General features: G+C 43.6%; 1 protein-coding gene across 1 annotated transcript; it reads right to left on the bottom strand.

Annotated features, from left to right (window-relative positions):
- Positions 1 to 2563: 2563 nt before the first annotated feature.
- On the bottom strand, positions 2564 to 21716 carry Karybeta3 (karyopherin beta 3). The gene is made up of 17 exons (XM_028308771.1): positions 21566 to 21716; positions 20224 to 20457; positions 18468 to 18610; positions 17885 to 18086; positions 17526 to 17651; positions 16933 to 17144; positions 16109 to 16340; positions 15481 to 15624; positions 15276 to 15395; positions 14492 to 14687; positions 13276 to 13602; positions 12416 to 12720; positions 11236 to 11376; positions 7742 to 7961; positions 6995 to 7295; positions 5389 to 5602; positions 2564 to 3480 (listed from the first exon to the last, which is right to left on the bottom strand). The coding sequence occupies exons 1-17, from the start codon at positions 21644 to 21646 to the stop codon at positions 3397 to 3399; spliced, it is 3282 nt and encodes a 1093-aa protein (XP_028164572.1). The 5' UTR covers positions 21647 to 21716; the 3' UTR covers positions 2564 to 3396.
- Positions 21717 to 21827: the final 111 nt, after the last annotated feature.

Consider the following 21827-nt stretch of genomic DNA (forward strand, 5'->3'; position numbering starts at 1 on the left):
AGTTTTTATTTTGGAGTCGACAACGGTTATGGTTATGGTTTATGGTAACATAGCGTATTTTATACGAATGGCAAATTACCTATACGAAATATTTGCAGTATAAAACACTAGCACAAATATTTGCAAATTATTGGCCCCCTACCTTTAGACATTCTTATCTCTAAGATGTGCGTGCGACGCATCAGGGTTTTATGGTTTTATTAGTTGCTTGCGCTCAACCACAGTTGAGGCGAACATAAAAGGGCGAACACGTTAATTCATCATAAATCATAATTTGAAACACATTTGCCCCCGGCTTCACCCGCGTGAAATTTACTTTGTCACAGATCGTCATAATTATAGACTACTAGCTTTCCGCCCGCGGCTTCGCCCGCTTGGAATTTTGTCTGTCACAGAAAAACTTTATCGCGCGCGTCCCTGTTTCAAAAACCGGGATAAAAACTATCCTATGTTCTTTCCTGGGACTCAAACTATCTCTATGCCAAATTTCATCAAAATCGGTTGCGAGGTTTAAGCGGGAAAGCGTAACAGACAGACAGACAGACAGATAGACAGACAGACAGACAGACAGAGTTACTTTCGCATTTATAATATTAGTTGGGATATGATAATCTGAGTCCCGATTACGGTAACTTTTAACGTTTCCAATTCAGACACGCTTCTCGATTCTGCGATACGATTGGTCGTTCAACAGCGTACGTCAGCTGTTTTGACCAATCGTATCGCAGAATCGATGAAGCGTGTCTGGATTGTTGACGTTAAAAGTTACCGTAATCGGGGCTCTGGGTTATAAACAATACTGTAAAGTTTCATCAAAATCCGTTTTGTAGTTTTTGCGTGAAAGAGTAACAAACATCCAGACATCCAAACTTTTGCATTTAATAATATTAGTCTAGTAGGAAGTAGGATATTATTATGTTCAAATATCGATACACTAGCTAGGTACAAAGCTACAAAACTTTTGCTCTTGTAATGTTTTGCAACAAGAGAGACGTTCACAGGCAGCGGCGTTTGCTTTATAGGTATTAAACGATATAAATCTTTGCTTGTATTGATGGGCGGCCTCAACTCTCGTTGCGCGACAAATACGAAGGACATCAATAAATTTATAATCTAGCAGATCATGCTATTCCGGCACTACGTCTACTTGGTCCTCTGCTGCTGCAGCTCGAGTTGGAGAAGCGCACACACACCGTATTTATTTATACTCGTGCTCTTTGCGCGCCACTGAGCAAGTAATTCTTTGCGCGTCAACAGAACGTGCGGTGTATTCAGTAGGGGAGAATCATAACGCCTCTTTTTTTCCTCATCATCTACCCAAACAGTAATAAGCATGTGTTTTTGTACCTAACATGTTATGTTTTGTCCTTTCGTCCACTCCACACTGGGCGAACGTGCTCGCGCGGCACGTTGGTCGTCCTGCTCCTCCTGCTCTTGAGTTTGCGCGCGAGCCCATTCGCCCAGTCTGGACTAGAGATGGGTAGTGGGCGTGGGTAAAAACCCATTTCACCCGATTGGGTTAAAAGTGTTAAAACTGGGTGATTTGGGTAAAAACCCGGTTTTTACCCATTATCACCCATTCTGGTGGGTGAAAACAAAAATAGCGATTTTTTAAAAGTGAGAAGTGGTATTTGTTGCTAAGGGGGCGTTCTAGTGTTACGTAATGCAATCTGGGGGAGAGGAGGTCTTGAAAAATGTTACAATGCGTTACAGTGGCGGAAGGGCGGTTCGATTTCAAGTTTTTAAGCAGAAGTACTTTGTAGTTGGTGTTGTTATTTGTAACTTTATACCGTAATGTCATCAAAGAGAGTTTGGCATCTCCCCCCCCCCTCCATGTCCTTGCCATGATCACAAATTATTGTGTTCCTACCAATTTCTTCTAAATCGGTTCAACGATTTATGAAATAACACCATTTTATAAAATTATTGGTCACATCATCATAACCTGATCAATTTTACGATTTGGCCACGATATAAATGCATATTAGTGTTAGACTTATTACTTATTAATCAATAAACTTAAATGAGAAAAATTCAATAAAAATAAAGAAAAGATACCAATTAAAATAATTATCAAATTAATTGTTTTCACCCGCACCCACGGGTGGAATGAAACGGGTATTTATTGGGTTTTTACCCGGGTGGAAACCCATCTCGCCTGGACACACCATTATAACTAGCTTTCACGCGCGCGTTCCTATATTTCAAAACTGTCCTGTCCTTTCCCTTTCGCTAAATTTCATCAAAATCGGTTCAGTGATTTAGGTGTAAAAGCAAGACAAGGTTACTTTCGCATTTATAATATAAGTATAGATTTGCACGTTGTAGGATGCCTAGGCTGCCACCTAGATAACGATTCTGAAAAGGATAAGTTATCCCCTACACCAAAAAATACTTTCTTGGTGGTAGGAGTTGGAAAAAAAAAGGAATCAATTAAATGTCAATAACTTTTATTTTAGTTAAACAAAGAAATGTATATATAATATAATATTATATATATTTATAATTGAATAAAATTATTTCTTATAAACAGACATCTCGATCATAGCGAGAGACAGCCACCAAGTTCCCATCGTAGCTGAAATATGGCAAATTATAACAAAAAAGAATGCGGATGGCCCAATTTGCATAATTTTGTATTATCTACTAGCCTTTAATGTTCAAAACCTTCTATATTGGCCTGTGAACAGACAATGAATAGGCGGAGAAGTATAGAGCATGCAGCAACCGAAATATAATCAAGTTTGAAAGTAAAAATTGGACCATCATAATCGCATTTCCTTATAAAACTTTGTTTGTAAGGAAAAACATCAAAACGTTTCGAAACCTTCAAATGTGGTCGAAGAGGCGCCATACGTAGGCTGAAGCTTGAATGAAATGATCTCATAAATCATTATAAAAATATATCACAGCANTTACAGCAATTTTAATTAGCCCAACAGTTACATCATTACAAGAGGAGATCAAATAAATCCAAGATAAGGAGAAAATGCCTTCAGTCCATTACAATTACAACAATTTAATCGGATAGATATATCAGTCGGGTATCTACCAACCACATAGAAACATTTAAATAGAGCAATAATATCGTTACAACGCGATACACTGTGTCAAACTTAATGCACACAATTAGAAGTGAAGTCGAAAGCCGGAGGCGTGAGTGATTTGTGGCGATACGCGACGTTAACGGCTGCCGTTCCGCGCTCGTGGCGAATCTTCAATGCTATGTAGCAAGCGTAGTGTAGTATGTCACTACGGAGACTCGTTGCGGCGTCGGCGGGCCTGATGCGAGCGATGTCGGGGGGCGGCCGGGGCGGAGGGCGACGGGTGGTGGGTGCGGGTGAGGCGGTGCGGTGTCGGGTGGCGACAATAAATACGAGGAGCGCGGCGCGGCCACTATGTGGACAGGGCCAACTGTAGCGCCTCTTTGTGTTCGTTGCTTAGCTGCATGAGGCACGAGTTGAAGAGTTCTGCATTGCCCTGTAAAGAAAAAAGTAATGATTAATTTTTTTAAGGTTGATGATGCCACTCAGTGATTGGGAGTCATAGCATACGTTTGATGACGACGTCGCGCGACGTCATATGACACAATCACAATGAGCAGATACATAATTTAAGGTCCCATTATTTGTATTGTATTGCTGTTGGTTATCCGAATAAAATAAAATAAAAAAATAAATAAAAATCTATAACAAGTGACGTCGGAAAATCGGTCTGAATTCAAGGACTTGCGTTCAGATAAAATCAATTCATTTTATAGATCGTGCAGCAAAATTTGAAACGATCAAGCGGTATCAGTCTTGTGCTAGTCGCGTTGACGTCTTGCGTATTTTGTCTAACTTTTGTATGGGTTTGCCTCAAAATTCGTTGTGCGAGCTATACAAGAGTTTCATTTGGACATCAAAACGTAACGCCAGGCTACCACCAAGGCGAAGCGGAGCGAAGAAATGTTTTGAATAACCAATCATATTTTATTCAATCTGAATGACATTTGATTGGTCGTTCAAAACATTTCTCCGCTCCGCCTTGTTGAAAACCGAGCCTAAAAACACGTGATGCCGAAAAAGTTCTTGACAATACAATAGAAACTCCACGCACCTGTATCTGGCGCACGAGCTGCACCATCTGCGCGTAGACGGCGATGACGTGCGCGGGCGCGCCGGGCGTGGCCAGCGCCGCGTGCAGCCCGTCACGACACAATAGCAATGTAAACAGTCTCCACGCACCTGTATCTGGCGCACGAGCTGCACCATCTGCGCGTAGACGGCGTGGTCGGGCGGCACGGCGTCGCGCAGGAAGGCCTCGGCCAGCACGGCGATGACGTGCGCGGGCGCGTCGGGCGTGGCCAGCGCCGCGTGCGCGCCCGCCGCCAGCTCGCACAGCAGCCCGTACACGTGCGGCGCCTCCTCCGTGTCCTCCACCACCGGCAGCCATGTCAGCCTGGAAGGAACGTAGTGATGAATAAATAGGGTACAAGAGTATGGCCATGTAGGAGCAGGAAGGCCTCAGTCCTTTTTTTGGTAAATTGGTCCCGCTCATCTGGATTCCATCACTCACTGATCGCACCCTAGGTCAGTGGGTGCGTAAAGCATTTCCCGACGGTAAATAAGGAGTCTCATACTACAATGACGCTGTTAGATGACCAATTTGGTGTAGGTCTCATTTTTTATTCTGTCTGATACCCATAGAAGCTATGTTTATTTTAGGACTAGCTGGATGATGCTGTGTGAAGAAAAACGTTTACATGAAGACTTTCTTCAATCAGTTCCTTGTAGTACTAAAATTTATAAAGCAGACTTGTGCCTTGACGTCAGATTTCATAAAAAGCAAAAAACACAGTACAGAAAATTGCTGAATATTACAACGAGCAGCGGCAAGGCGCGCGCGCAGGCCGCCGCGATAGTCGGGATTCTACTGTACTCGGAGTCGCTAACAACAGAAACTCACCAATGCCTTATGATCTCGTCCCTGTTGATCTGCGAGTGGTTGTACTTGATGATCTTGGAGACGGCGGAGACGGCGTTCTCGGTGGCGTTGAGGTTCTCGACGGAGCGCGCGGCGGGCGCCTGCACGAGCGCGGCGAGCAGCGGCACGGCGCGCGCGCAGGATTCTACTGTACTCGGAGTCGCTAACAACAGACACTCACCAATGCCTTATGATCTCGTCCCTGTTGATCTGCGAGTGGTTGTACTTGATGATCTTCTCCACGCACCTGTATCTGGCGCACGAGCTGCACCATCTGCGCGTAGACGGCGTGGTCGGGCGGCACGGCGTCGCGCAGGAAGGCCTCGGCCAGCACGGCGATGACGTGCGCGGGCGCGTCGGGCGTGGCCAGCGCCGCGTGCAGCCCGTCACAACACAATAGCAATGTAAACAGTCTCCACGCACCTGTATCTGGCGCACGAGCTGCACCATCTGCGCGTAGACGGCGTGGTCGGGCGGCACGGCGTCGCGCAGGAAGGCCTCGGCCAGCACGGCGATGACGTGCGCGGGCGCGTCGGGCGTGGCCAGCGCCGCGTGCGCGCCCGCCGCCAGCTCGCACAGCAGCCCGTACACGTGCGGCGCCTCCTCCGTGTCCTCCACCACCGGCAGCCATGTCAGCCTGGAAGGAACGTAGTGATGAATAAATAGGGTACAAGAGTATGGCCATGTAGGAGCAGGAAGGCCTCAGTCCTTTTTTTGGTAAATTGGTCCCGCTCATCTGGATTCCATCACTCACTGATCGCACCCTAGGTCAGTGGGTGCGTAAAGCATTTCCCGACGGTAAATAAGGAGTCTCATACTACAATGACGCTGTTAGATGACCAATTTGGTGTAGGTCTCATTTTTTATTCTGTCTGATACCCATAGAAGCTATGTTTATTTTAGGACTAGCTGGATGATGCTGTGTGAAGAAAAACGTTTACATGAAGACTTTCTTCAATCAGTTCCTTGTAGTACTAAAATTTATAAAGCAGACTTGTGCCTTGACGTCAGATTTCATAAAAAGCAAAAAACACAGTACAGAAAATTGCTGAATATTACAACGAGCAGCGGCAAGGCGCGCGCGCAGGCCGCCGCGATAGTCGGGATTCTACTGTACTCGGAGTCGCTAACAACAGAAACTCACCAATGCCTTATGATCTCGTCCCTGTTGATCTGCGAGTGGTTGTACTTGATGATCTTGGAGACGGCGGAGACGGCGTTCTCGGTGGCGTTGAGGTTCTCGACGGAGCGCGCGGCGGGCGCCTGCACGAGCGCGGCGAGCAGCGGCACGGCGCGCGCGCAGGCGGCCGCGAAGGCGCCGCCGCCGAACTGCGCGAGCACGCCGCAGCCGTACGCCGCCGCCTGCTGCACCTCCACCTCGGGGCTCGACAGCCCCGCCAGCATCGGCTCAAGAAATATGTCTTGGTATTTCACGCATGCGGGTCCTGGGGACGCAAACGGGTGCGCGTTATTTACACTGCTAGAAAATTACTTTTGAACGAAAGGAGAAAATATAGATAGGATAGTATGATGTATGGAAATTGCTAACTTATTAGGGCTTTCTTAACTGCCTGATTACTTTATTGTAGAATAAGCTGATATAAATTCTGTGCAGAACCCATTAGTAACTGGTAACTTCACTAAGTCTGCTTTCTAATGAAGCTAAATGAAAAATTTAATCACGTCATGTGTAGACCGCAATAGTTGGACGCCCAAGAGAGATGGAGTGACGCTAGACGCTAGATCTATGGCAGAAGCTGTATGTGACATGTCGAAGCCGGCAAAATGGCGCGTATTAGAGAAGCTCTTTAATCAGTAGTGGCCGATAATCTATGTTGATAGCTAAAATAACCTCAATCCTGGATCTATCTATACTAACAACGGTCCAGGTGCGGGAAGTAGGCCTCGCGGTACGCCGACAGCACGCGTGTAGTACGTCCGCCCTCAGTAGAGGCTGGTGATGACACAGCCACGTGTACGCACCTCCGAACTCGATGACGTCGTCGAAGATGCAGATGGCCCNACTCACCAATGCCTTATGATCTCGTCCCTGTTGATCTGCGAGTGGTTGTACTTGATGATCTTGGAGACGGCGGAGACGGCGTTCTCGGTGGCGTTGAGGTTCTCGACGGAGCGCGCGGCGGGCGCCTGCACGAGCGCGGCGAGCAGCGGCACGGCGCGCGCGCAGGAGGCCGCGAAGGCGCCGCCGCCGAACTGCGCGAGCACGCCGCAGCCGTACGCCGCCGCCTGCTGCACCTCCACCTCGGGGCTCGACAGCCCCGCCAGCATCGGCTCGAGGAATATGTCTTGGTATTTCACGCATGCGGGTCCTGGGAACGCAAACGGGTGGGCGTTATTAACACGATGTTTATAAGAACTGTCATTAAAATGAGGGATAATCTTGAGAACTGGATTACGAATAAGTTCACTTAATACTATTCGAGCATAATGCGACTAGATTGACCTTGGAGATTGCACCAAAAGCATCAATCAAAACTACCTTTGACTGATTTTTGCAGTCTAAAGTGATTTTGAATGATTATGAGTTTTGACTGTAACAAATATAGGGAAGAAGCTAGCTTACTAAGGCTACACGTTGAATGAAAAATTGAATTTTGTACAGACCACAACTTGAGCAATAGAATAGAACTCCAGTTAGATGGAATGACGCTAAACGCTAGGATGGCTGAAGTCGGATGCGATAAGCCGAAGGCACCTATCGCGCGGATCGAGGAAAACCTATATCCAGCAGTAGCCTGGTAGTCAGTTCAAGCACCTCCGAACTCGATGACGTCGTCGAAGATGCAGATGGCCCACTGGCGGTCGGCGTAGGGCCGGCCGGGCGCCAGCAGCTGCACGAGGTGCGGCAGCAGCGCGTCCAGGTGCGGGAAGAAGGCCTCGCGGTACGCCGACAGCAGCGCGTGCAGCACGTCCGCCACGCGCGACAGCCCGTACACGTCTTCGTTGTCCTCGTCGGCTAACTGCTCTTCTACCACCTGGGAAACATTACAATAGAAGTGTTGACACCACCAATCAACTGACGTACTTTTTATGTCAAAACGAAACTCTCCCATAGATTTTGTATGGCACTAGCAAGTGACATCACTATTTTGTCAACTCAAATAAACTATTTTTTTTCAACGAGGGTTTTCGCGAATGAAAGATCCGCTAGATGGCGGGACGTGGATGTGGGGTCTGACTGCTGCGTGATTGGTGGATTTTGACATATCTGTCAATGTCATGTCAAAGATAATTATTGGGGAATGGTGTCAAATTGTCTATTTGTGTATTTATGCTTCGACGAAAACAGTTGGGTCTTTCCGCAAATTCAAAATGATCCTTGCTTACTCGATTGCCGAGATCTACATGGCCCATAATGTGTTTGTTTTAAGTCCATAATGGAAGCAGTCTGAGAAACGTAGACCTTGGAAACAACGACAGCAAATCATATTTTTTTGTAACAAAATCGCTCTTATTCCAATTGCTTGTGACGTCTGTACAAGTCCTACCTAAGTTCAGAATTAATACAACAAACGTGCAGTGCATACATTACGCATTTATGAATGTCTGTGACGACATATTTCAATGAATATTTCATGCGTCCATTGTCCACAACTGCTTATTCAAGAACAAAGATTAATATTTAATTATGGTCCAGATTGTACTGCAGTAAGAATACTAGACAATCGACTAGTCGGAAACTTCACTTATTTGAAACTGTACACAAACACCTGCTTTGTGTACAGTTTCAAATAAACCAAATAATCAAAATACAGTTGTAATGAATATCCTTGTAAGCTAAGTAGAAGCAAACACTAGATAAGGTACGAACAAATGACGTGAAAATTCGTTTATCGAAGATAACTCCATTCTAGATAATCCAAACTCAGTCTCACTATGCTATACACCTTAGAGTAGGCGCACACCGTTGATTTTTAGTTGGGCGATAGTTGTGCCCGATTTTAAATTGTATGAAGAATCGGCCAAATAGAATCGGCGTAGTGTGCGCACTCCCATACATGCCCATACTGATCAACTGCCCGACTAAACTATCGGCCGACGAAAACGGCGTGCGCTTACTCTTATGCCGATGGCTATGGGTATGAGTTGAGAAGTATGTTACCTCGTCGTAGTCCTCGTCGGCGCGCTTCTGGCGGCGCTCGGTGGCGCGCTCGAAGTGCTCGGTGAGCAGCTTGTTGAGGATGCGCAGCACTTCCGCCATCATCTCCTCCGACAGGCAGCCCGCGCCCAGCAGCTCGATGCACTGCAAATAAACAACGCTTAATTACGACGTTTTCGCTTTATCATCTTTAAAAATAAAACAAAACGTGTCTTGCTTTTATAACAGCAGCAGGAACAGAGAGAAGAGCGGCACATCTAGTCTTTGATCCCAGCTTCACTCGTGTGAATTTCCTTGTCACAGAAAGACGAACGTGTCCCCCTTTTGTTTTGCCTGGGTCTGAAGATATCTACACCGAATTCCATTAAAATCTGTTCAGTGATTACTCGTAAAAAAGTCCAACAAATCCTTCCTTATAAAAATTGCTTCAATTATACGTAGGAGAACCAGAGTGACTGACATAGCCCGCAGAATCGCTAAAATCAAGTGGCAGTGGGCAGGGCACATAGCTCGTAGAGCTGATGGCCGCTGGGGCAGAAAAGTTCTTGAGTGGCGACCACGAGCCGGAAGAGGTAGCGTGGGCAGGCCTCCCACTAGGTGGACCGACGATCTGGTGAGGGTTGCGGGAGGTGCCTGGATACGAGCGCCGAACCGGTCTTTGTGGAAATCCTTGAGGGAGGCCGTTGTTCAGCAGTGGACGTCTTTCGGCTGAAACGAACGAAAGAACGATACGATTATAAGACAAAAGAAGAGCGATTCCAAACGAACCTTGGCGAGGCTGTTNAAGCGCGTGCAGCACGTCCGCCACGCGCGACAGCCCGTACACGTCTTCATTATCCTCGTCGGCTAACTGCTCTTCTACCACCTGGGAAACATTACAATAGAAGTGTTGACACCACCAATCAACTGACGTACTTTTTATGTCAAAACGAAACTCTCCCATAGATTTTGTATGGCACTACAAGCAAGTGACGTCACTATTTTGTCAACTCAAATAAACTATTTTTTTTCAATGAGGGTTTTCGCGAATGAAAGATCCGCTAGATGGCGGGACGTGGATGTGGGGTCTGACTGCTGCGTGATTGGTGGATTTTGACATATCTGTCAATGTCATGTCAAAGATAACCAATCATGCTGCATTTGGACCTCGCGTCTACCATCTGGCGGATTTTTCATTCGCGAAAACCCTCATTACAATGCGACCAAAAATCGTAATTTACAGGTAATTTAAAATTAATTAAGTTTTTAAAACCAGAATGAAGTGTCTTTTTAGAAAAGTTGTGATTTCGAATTATTGGGAAATGATGTCAAATTGTCCATTTGTGAATATATTCTTCGACGAAAACAGTTGGGTCTTTCCGCAAATTCAAAATGATCCTTGCTTACTCGATTGCCGAGGTCTACATGGCCCATAATGTGTTTGTTTTCAAGTCCATAATGGAAGCAGTCTGAGAAACGTAGACCTTGGAAACAACGACAGCAAATCATACATTTTTGTAACAAAATAGCTTTTATTAAAATTACATGTGACGTCTGTACAAGTCCTAAGTTCGGAATTAATGCAACAAACGTGCAGTGCATACATTACGCATTTATGAATGTCGGCGACGACATATTTTAATGAATTTTGCTTGCGTCCATTGTCCACAACTGCTTTTAATTCCAGAACAAAGATTAATATTTAATTATGGTTCAGTGTGTAATGCTGTAAGAATACTAGACAATCGACTAGTCGGAAACTTCACTTATTTGAAACTGTACACAAAGCAGATGTACAGTTTCAAATAAACCAAATAATCAAAATACAGTTGTAATGAATATCCTTGTAAGCTAAGTAGAAGCAAACACTGGATAAGGTACGAACAAATGACGTGAAAATTCATTTATCGAAGATAACTCCATTCTAGATAATCCAAACTCAGTCTCACTATGCTATACACCTTAAAGTAGGCGCACACCGTTGATTTTTAGTTGGCCGATAGTTGTGCCCGATTTTAAATTGTATGAAGAATCGGCCAAATAGAATCGGCGTAGTGTGCGCACTCCCATACTGATCAACTGCCCGACTAAACTATTGGCCGACGAAAAATCAACGGTGTGCGCTTACTCTTATGCCGATGGCTATGGGTATGAGTTGAGAAGTATGTTACCTCGTCGTAGTCCTCGTCGGCGCGCTTCTGGCGGCGCTCGGTGGCGCGCTCGAAGTGCTCGGTGAGCAGCTTGTTAAGGATGCGCAGCACCTCCGCCATCATCTCCTCCGACAGGCAGCCCGCGCCCAGCAGCTCGATGCACTGCAAATAGAAACTATTATTAGTACTGTTCATTGTGAAAAACCGAAAACGTTAAAATAACGGTAACGTTATAACCCATGAGCTGCTGTCAGTGATATTGACGTAATGTCAATGTCACACTAGAAACGTCTGAATGGAGGGACGCGCGTGGACGACTCCGCGCGCTTTTGTGTCGAGTGATGAATTGCATGTAAAATAAGGCAATATAATGTGAAAGTATCCAGTGTTTTATTTATAAGAATAGATACTACCGCCCTCTAACAGTACACATTCTGGCTTTATGCAGAAATAAGAAAACAGTTTATGACTTCTTATCTTATCATAGGCGCAGGACGCGAAAGTATCGGTAATCGCGTGAATTTCATGTAGGCCAGATTTTTTTTAATCAAATGCGTGCCCCCGTTAAAACTCGGTATAAAATCTACTCTCATGTTTAGGTCTTAACTTCTTAGGTTTAACCGTAGATGTACTATGGACCGCGGATGAGCAAGTAGGGCAGCGACTCGGCGGCGTGTGCACAAGTCACAGGTCACTTGATTAGTCGCGCGACTTGACATTGGCCTATGATCGCGCTGGTGATGGCGATCTGCACAAGTTGGTGTGGTTGAAGCTTAATACGTGAGCCATAGAGATCAAGTTACCTTGGCCAGGCTGTTCAGCAGCTCCACCTGCACGTCCTGCTCGGGCTCCGCGTCGATGGCCTTGAGCAGCTCGGGCAGGATGTAGGCCCACATGCCCTGGATGTACTGCGGGCCGCGGATGCGCGCGCATTCCAGTAAGTAGGGCAGCGACTCGCGGCGCGGGCGCACGTTAACACGTGAGCCATAGAGATCGAGTTACCTTGGCCAGGCTGTTCAGCAGCTCCACCTGCACGTCCTGCTCGGGCTCCGCGTCGATGGCCTTGAGCAGCTCGGGCAGGATGTAGGCCCACATGCCCTGGATGTACTGCGGGCCGCGGATGCGCGCGCACTCCAGTAAGTAGGGCAACGACTCGCGGCGCGGGCGCACGTTAACACGTGAGCCATAGAGATCGAGTTACCTTGGCCAGGCTGTTCAGCAGCTCCACCTGCACGTCCTGCTCGGGCTCCGCGTCGATGGCCTTGAGCAGCTCGGGCAGGATGTAGGCCCACATGCCCTGGATGTACTGCGGGCCGCGGATGCGAGCGCACTCCAGTAAGTAGGGCAGCGACTCGGCGGCGGCGGTGCGCACGTTGTCGTGGAAGTAAAACTTCAGCATCGGCACCATTAGTCGGACCACGTCTTCGGCGTATTCCGCGAACGCTTCTTTGAGTTCGCGCGCGTAGCACACCAGCATGTCGCAGGCGGATGCTTTGTCTTCCAAGCCTGGGGGAGAAAGATAGAAGATTGTTTATTGCACACTACAAAAAATAAGTTTACTGATGAGCAATACATAATCGAAAAAACACAATTTTCACGATCTCATTCTCATCGCTAGGAGCCGATGATAGTTGTGTGCTGTGAGAAGCAATTTCAATTCATTTGCACTTGATGTGTGGCTTTGGAATTTGCTCCCTAAAGGTTAATTGGCAAAGAATTTGTATTGAGAGGTACTATCAAACTCCATCTTATTAAAGAGTGGTGTTAGCGAAAATCTCAAGTTGCTATTGCACAATCTGGCAGTAACGCATCTCATAGACAAATGCGCACGTAATTTGTGTGCTATTAGCAACAGTGATGATAAACCAAGTATTAAAAAGGTTAAAGGTGACTGAAATGAATGGTGTTGACGGTAGTCGGCAAAAATGTTCACCGTTTGTTTTTTGTTTCTGTATTAGTTAAGGTATACAAGTGTAAATGTTAATGTATGTTTTAAATTCAATAAATTATTTGTATTTGTATTGTAATGACAAGAAAATGCAGTATAAAAGAGAAAATTACCGGCAGTCTTGATGCCGAAGTTCTGTTGTTCGCCGAGCGTGACGAAGTGCCAGTCGAGGTCGCCCTCAATGGACTCCAGGTCTTCATTATCGAGCAGCGCCACCTCAGGCTTCATGGCGGCCGTTCGCATAACCGGCTCCATCACCATCGGCAGGTATTGCGCGAACTTCTTGCCCATGATGCGGCAGATGCGGGACCACGCCGAGATGAGGTATGAGGTCTGTGGGTCCTCCACGGGCAGTTGCTCGCCTTCCGTGTGAGTCTTCAGCAGCAAGTCCATAACTTCGGACGCGTCGGACATGAATTTCTCTTCACCCACGGCCAAGCCTGCAAAGTAAAAGACATAAATAAATTATAATAAGTACTTTTTTTGTAAATACATACATAATTATACATAGTAATCACCGATCTGATTGCTTCATGTTTACATTGTGCGGGAATCGAACCAACGACTTCTGGCTTATGACTAATAAAGGCAAGGAAATCACTTCACCAACCGGGCGTCATACTCAAATGGGTCAGACATGTCAATACTGATAATTTTACCTACATCCAACAATGTAGAGTAATGGATGGAAATATCAAGTTTGCAGCAGTAATGATAACGTTCACGTGTCACAATAGGAACATCGCAATTCGACACGTGCAATCATGTTTATAGATTCGACGGTATTTAATTTATAGCAGTTTTAACATCGACGACGGTGATATATTGAGTGAATAGAAAAAATTCAACTGTATGTAAAAAGAAGCATCAGATTTATTAGATAAAATATGCTTTTGTATGTGAACTGAGATCCCTGACTTCCCACAGTTAGGCAAGAAAGGGAGCAAATGCCACATTTATTATTCCAATGTTATGGAAGTGATGTACCCATAGGAAAAGTTCATCGCTAACGAACATTGGGAAAAGAAAACAAGAATAGACAACTTACAAAAATTACTCACTAAACTTTTTAAAAAGGCAATAGATGTTTGGATATGTGAATAACTTAGAGCGCTTTCACATTAGGGTGTTAGTAGCGCGACTGCAGCGCGGCAGCGGCGTTTTTATTATGTGAAGGCATGCATCCGCTGTCACATAGTCTGAAATTTTCGGCAGCGCGTCAGTTGCTAAATGTGAAAGTGCTCTTAAGGCGCAAAGGATCGATTCAAGAGACACACATGTATTTTCATAGTGACATTGAAACCACATGGCCAAGTAGAAGTAACTCACCAATAAGACTGACGCACTCGATGGTCTTCCCTCGCAGCAGCTTCAGCTCGTCCGTAGTGGCGTTGGCGATGATGTACTTGAGGCAGGGCATGAGGCGGTCGTAGTACACGACGAAGTCCTTCTCCACGGTGTCGGCCACCGACGCGATGGTGGTCACAATCTGCTCCAGCACCAGCTTGGTGCCGCGCTCCACCAGCTGCACAACGAGTATACTCATGTATATCGCTCTACAAAATAATCCTCACCTTTATATTACAACATGACACGCTACTTTGAATCTAATTAAAGCCTGGTTCGTGAGCACGTAGAATCCCGTCCAATGACCCCAAGCTAACCATCCTTATCGCTCGCGCGTAATTATATTGCTGTCGCGACTGTGCGACGCGCGCCCGCAGTGAGTGTGCGAGCGCGACAGCAACATAATTACGTGCGAGCGACTAGGATGGGCAGCTTGGGGTCATTGGACGAGATTCTACGTGCTCACGGACCAGGCTTTAGTTTTAATTATGAAATAAGTGTGTTTTCATGCATTTTATTTGAAGCTGTAATATAGGTGCGTGCGTATTATTTAACTTCTCTACCATCTTTTACTTTGAAAAGCTAAAATCAATTTGTTTTAAACATATGTGCGTGATCTGAGATCCCTGACTTTCCATAAAGAGGGTAAGTAAGGGAGCAAATGACACGCTCACTATTCCAATGTTATGGAAGTGACATAACCATAATGAAGTAGTATCACTAACGAACATTGGGGAAACTTACTGAACTTATGTTTCGAACTCACCTCTTTGAATTTGGCAGTAAGGATAACTTCCAGCTTGTTCATCAGTGGGTCAAGGTACTGGGTCAAAATTGGCTTTGGACAGTCTTCACTGAAGTTTACTAAAGCAGCAGCCGCGTGCGCCTGTGACGACAGACAAGTATTTATAAATATGCAGAAAAGATATTATATCGTTGTCATACTAAAGGATTACAAAGCCGTTAATTACCTGCACACGCGGGTTAGCATTGTCGTCGAGCACCATAAGAAGCCCAGGCACAACTTTGTCGTGGAATTTCTTCTCAAAAATGGGAGCGAAGTCAGTCGACATCTGTCCGATCGCGTTACACGCTGCGTAGCGAACTCGGGGATGCTAGGGACAAAAAGTAATCTGTTATATTTATTTACAAGTACATACACAAAAAATTCACAGTTCAGACAAATGTAAGATTAATATTGTATAGTTGACACCATTAACAGTTTTGCATAAAATATCACTTTATTCTAGCCCTAAAAATCCACTAAGTATTCCATTTGGTGTAAAAATTTGATTTTTCGTAACTTCGACATCAAGTCAATGAGGGTTCTCGCGATTGAAGGATCCGCCAGATGGCGATACTGGACGCGGGGTCCAGATGCTGCGTGATTGGTTATTTTTGACATGACATTGACAGATATGTCAAAATCCACCTATCACGCAGCGGTCGGACCCCACGTCCGCGTCCCGCCATCTGGCGGATTTTTCAATCGCGAAAACCCTCATTGGCATACAGAAAGTATGTCAATTGACTGGTAGTAGTTGCACTGTCTTAATACTTTATAATGAGGATCAAAGAAACTTTCTCAAGTCTACTTACAGGGTCACCCAGGTACTTCAGCACAGCAGAGACGACTTGGTCGAGCATCTGTTCCATCTGCTTGTGGCACCCCTCGCCGGCTGAGGAGACAGCCATGAGTGCGGCGTGGCGCCGTCGCCAGTCCTCAGAGTTCAGCATCTCGGGAACTTGGCCTACGATGAGCCCCAACATGATCTTGCCGCCTAGGCCGCAGCACATACGGTCAAGCGCCGACTCCGCTGCTACGTAGTTGCTGAAATAATACCGAACATTAAAAATTGCTCTCACGGTATAAACAACAGGGATATGTGAACAATGTTAATGTTAGCGAGGGACTGACATCCTAATGTATAGAACAGCAAGGATGTTAATTAACTCGTTATTAATTTTGTAAGATTCTCCACGCCTTCACTATAGTAAATGAAGCCAAAAAACAGAACCTTACTACGAGGCGGTTAATGATTGCATTTGCATAAACTTAGGACGGAANAGACGGAAGTGGATGGCCATTGTTTATTTCACTAATTAAAATAATTTCAAACAGTAAATTTCAAATAGAATGTAATTTTGATATCATCCGATCGGCGTTTAGTTAATCAACTCATTATAAACTATTTGCGAATTCTAAACACGTACTTCCTGCCTTAAAAAGGCCAATGACTGTGACGTGATTTAGCACTGGTATGTGCAGTCGAAATATGTTCACCAAGTACATAGACATATTTCATCATACAACTTCTGGAATATAGAAAAAACTACTTCAAACGCGTTTGAGATCTGTCCATATACAAAAAACGACAAACATTAAAAAAGTTTTGGGCATAAACAAAAGACAATCAATTTACTTCTCGTTGTCATCATCGGCGACGTCGTCCTGCAGCGCCCAGTCGGGCTCGTCGTCCAGCTCGCACATCATCTCTAACACGAGCGGCGTGAGCAGGCACACCGCGTTGGGCACCTGCTTGCGCACCATCGCCGGTGCTGTCTCGCACAGCGTCACCATTGCCTCTAGAGCCAGCTGCCGCCACGTGTCCTCGGCGTCGGTCTCACCCACAACCTGTAACCGAGCGATGATATAATCTAGGAGTCTACAATAGCTGGTAACGATCAGAGCACTCTATGTATTAGATTCTGCTCACATGGCAGTATATCACTCATTTTTTCGACTGGATAAACGGCATTGAATATCATAGTTTACATTTACAGAGGCGGCTGGCGCATACACGAGCTGTTGAAAAATTCACACGTCGTTTCTGCAATATTTGGATATTTTCCTCGAATATAGGTTTACAGAATACATTTTTGTTAAAATAACATGAACGTTTTTGGCGCTCAAGATCCCTGCCAAAAAATACTGCTTCACATTTGATTGAACATGACCAATATTCTGTCTTGATACTGGTAAGCTAGGCTATACATAGATGTTAAAAATATTTACCTTTATGCAGACTTGGAAAATGGTTTCGAGCTGTGGCCTTAAGAATTTTGGTGCAGATTCTGCCAATTCAATGAGCACCTTGAGGGCTGAGTCATCTTCACACTTCTCAATGGACTGCACCACCACCTGGTAAAGAAAATAAATGCATTGTAATATTTTGTTGTAAGTAATGAATTACATTAGTAACTTTTAAAACAATGTATTGAGAGGTACTATCAAACTCCATCTTATAAAAAGAGTGGTGTTAGCGAAAATCTCAAGTTGCTATTGCACAATCTGGCAGTAACACATCTCATAGACAGATGCGCACGTAATTTGTGTGCTATTTGCATGAACTAAAGTTTAAATTTGAGACACACCTGCATCAATGGCAGCAGAATATCGCTGAAGTGTTTCTGGATGGCGGGTTCTTTGTCGTGTAGCAGGATGAACGCGCCCACGGCTTTGACGGCCTGGATGCGCAGAGCGTCGGATTCGGTCGGCTGTAGGGCCGAGAGCAACATACGCTTGATAACGTCCAAGTTCTCATTTTGACGGTTCCCAAACACACCTGGCACAGACCTATGGAAATAAAACGTTTCTTGTAACTTGGAAACAAGAATAATTATGTAATTGGGTTATTAAGGTATAAGAATGATTTCTATTTGACATTTTATAAGTTCGTTTTTGGGTTTCATGTCAGAAAAAAATTGAGAATACAGTGATAATTATTTAATCTATGGAGAAGCGGCTTACTGATTGTAACTATTTCAGCATTCCTAAAATAGACACCCAATGTTGATCTGACATCATAAGTTTATCTCAAGTCTATCACAGTTCATGTGCAATTAAAATGAGTAAATTGATAGCCAGTACCATGACACTTTTGAGTGATTACTAGCTATCATGTATAAACATTCAGATAATAAACTGGCTTGAGCATTTAAACCTATATTAACTTACGTAAACATCCGAATGCCAGCCTCTTTCATGTTGGAGTCTTGTGAAGCAGCGCAGTTGAACATGAACTGTAGAAATTCGGGCCATTGGTTGACACCATCGTCGTCAATGTGGTTTCTGGCTAACTCTGATACTACATCAGAAATCTAAAACAAGAAAAAAACGTTTTATTAGGAACAATGATTAGAGATGAAACGGATATCCGGTAACTATCCGGTAGGCCGGATATCCGGCCTCAATTTACTATCCGGCCGGATACCGGATAGTAGCTCACTATCCGGCCGGATACCGGATATTTAAAAACTACGACAATTTCCTATTATAAAATGAAATACATTAATCTTTTGAGGTAAATATCAATACAATGGCCTAAAATAATAACGGCTTTTTATTTAATGTTCAAAAAGTTATAAAAAGCCATATTAAGGAATTTCAAAAAACTTGTTTCTTATTCACTGTAATGACGAATACATAAATAGTAAATATCTACACTCGGCATCGAATAAATCGCACCTCCCGCAACAAGCACTTCTCAAACGTAAACAATGATGTTATTAACTCCTATAGTTAGTTTAAAAGCTTTCAATCAAGGTTAGTTAGCTTATTGATCAGTAGAGGCACAGACAATGTATTAATAGAAGAGACCTTTAAACTATTCAACAATATTGATTATTTTTATGAGGACATCCTTCAGCTGCCAGTAGCTCCAACACACAATATTGTATAAGTTTATTCATCTTCTTTCTAAAGAACTTTACAATGGATGTGACTCCCTAAGAATTTAACAATAAATTCGTAAATTGTAAGAAACAACCCCAAGGTTTTACTTTCTGCTCCTATTGAGTGCGTTTTTTATTATCTTAGCACATGGGTATGGTGCAAAAGATGGGAGAAAAAATATTGACCTATAAAGATAAAAAAAAGAAAAAACATTCAGCCAGTTTTTTACTGGATTGCCTTGTACAAACATTGCCTAGTTGTACTGGATTATTCACATTCATAATGGATGAATCATGTAATTATCTCACAATCTAACAAAATTTGAGAGCCTTTGCCTGAATCACTCTTTGTGAGTCAGAATACGAAATTAGAATCACTAGTGCTACTGTGTTTATTTATATTACTAGTTCTAGTTTCAACTAAACTTTTTACAGGGTTGAACTCTATCATTAACAATTTATTACTGAATCATTTGGCTTATACTGATTGTATGATTTGATTAGAGTTAAAGAATAAACACACATGTTAAAAAACCCAGCTGTTACACAATAATGCAAAATTGTATTAGTGTATTGTGCAATAAAACTGCAATCATCTTCATGCACACACAGACAACCGACAAACCTCAATTCTAAGGTTCTGGCTGACATCAGTCTGCATTGTATGGAGCATTTGTTCAGTGATCATTTTCTGCTGCACAAGCGGTAATTTTGGGAACAACCCTAACGTCTTCGCGCTGTGCAGCATAAGCCGCCGTAGGGACACACGGGCCGACTAGAAAACCATTTATACTTTCCAAAAGCCCATCACCTTTTTAACCACTAAACAAAAATGTTGTGAAAGCATGCAATTTATGATTATGACAGTTGATGTTTAATGAAAACAAGAACATGAAGTTAGGTCAATTTGCAAGCAGAATTAATCAAAATATTTATAAGAAAGAATCTGAAAATACCAACTGAACATAATATGAGGGTTTTGGACCAGCCACCAGTGACTACTTAATGCTCTATTTTAGTTTCTGAATTAAAATACAAACCTTGCGTCTCAACTGCTGGCTGACATCCATTTGCAGTGTGAGCAGGAGCTGTTCCCGCAGCATTGCCTGCTGTTCCACCGGCAGCTTCGGGAAGAACTCGAAGAACTCTGTACTGAGCAGCCGTCGCAGGAACACCGCGGCCGACTGGCGGCCGTCGTCGCCGAGCTCCACATTCTGGATGGCTCCCACTAAGTGCAACACCTTTGTCTCGGTGGGGATGTTGTTGTATGTTTCCTGTACAACAAATTATTTATTTAGAAAGGTACACCAACAGTACATGTATACCACTATTAAAAAATACACATTGTTCACATTTCTTATACATAAAATTACAAGTTCAAAATAGAGTTTATATTGATTGAATAGTTAATTGGACTAGCCTAGTGCCTAACCTTCAACTGCAACCACAAGGTAGTTTAAGTATGGTACCGCAAGTGATTTTATTTAATCAAATGGTCAAAGGGTAAAACCATTCTAAGTTACATATTTACTTAGAACCTTGTGTAACTAGTGCAACACATTGTACTTTGAGTGCACTATTATTCTAATTTAAAATAGTGCATGAGATAGGTGCTTTATTTATACATTTTAAATTGTGCCACTATGTTGAATGCACAACATTGTATGGGACAGAGATACTGTGAAAGCTAATCATAATTCCTCAGTTGTAAGGTATAAATCAGTCCTGTAATATAACCCCCTAAGGATTTATAAATTAGAAACTGATGATGAGATGAGATGCTATAGGTTATTAGGTACATTCATTGGATATTAACAAATAACTTAGCATAATTATGACTTTTTTTTAAATTCGACCACATACATAGCACATATTTATAAATCAGTCAGTAATGATGAACTTGACCTTGAATGCTAAATACAAATCGAGGTTGGTATGTACTTGTTCGATATTATCGTGATTGTCATCTCTATCTCTAGATTGATAAGTACCTTTCTGATACCTAGGTCTAAAATTATAATCATTTTAGTACATATTACTAAGATAAAAAATGCTACTAGATATTACAATTTGAAATATGTACTGAAATCCCGGCGAACCACATGCAAACCTCGTACCAACAGAACAGCAATCTGTGGGAACCTTCACTCTACATACTTTTATCAGTTAATTTTAACAAAAATAGAAATAAAAAAGGTAGCATCTGGTATTTTTATGGAATACTACTTTACTATTACTTCTAAATACATAAATCGGAGCGCCTCCTCCATGACCACGTTTTGACACGAGGCCACCACAAAAGTTTTTGTCAAATAATACTACTCTGAAGACAATTTTTACAACAAAAAGTTAAGAATTTAATTATAATATATTAGTACTCACTTCTGCTTGCGATCGGATGTCATTATCTGCCGATAGTAAGCTATTTAGTAACTGGTAAAATTGCGCCTGATCTCCTGCCATGTTGAACCACTTCGAAAAGGCATAATTTTTTTTCTCGTAACTTTATTTGGTTGGCTGCTTGCATTTTACGGGTTGCCAGTATCATTTTGTGCGTAACGGCCATAGTGATGTTCTAGATATAATCGATTTAGTTGATAAACTACAGTACCGGTTTTTTTAAAGGACCAAATTCCATTTACTC

The sequence above is a fragment of the Ostrinia furnacalis genome, unplaced genomic scaffold (genome assembly GCF_004193835.3).
Source record: "Ostrinia furnacalis isolate ACB-3 unplaced genomic scaffold, ASM419383v2 OfSCF2491, whole genome shotgun sequence".
Lineage (NCBI taxonomy): Eukaryota > Metazoa > Arthropoda > Insecta > Lepidoptera > Crambidae > Ostrinia > Ostrinia furnacalis.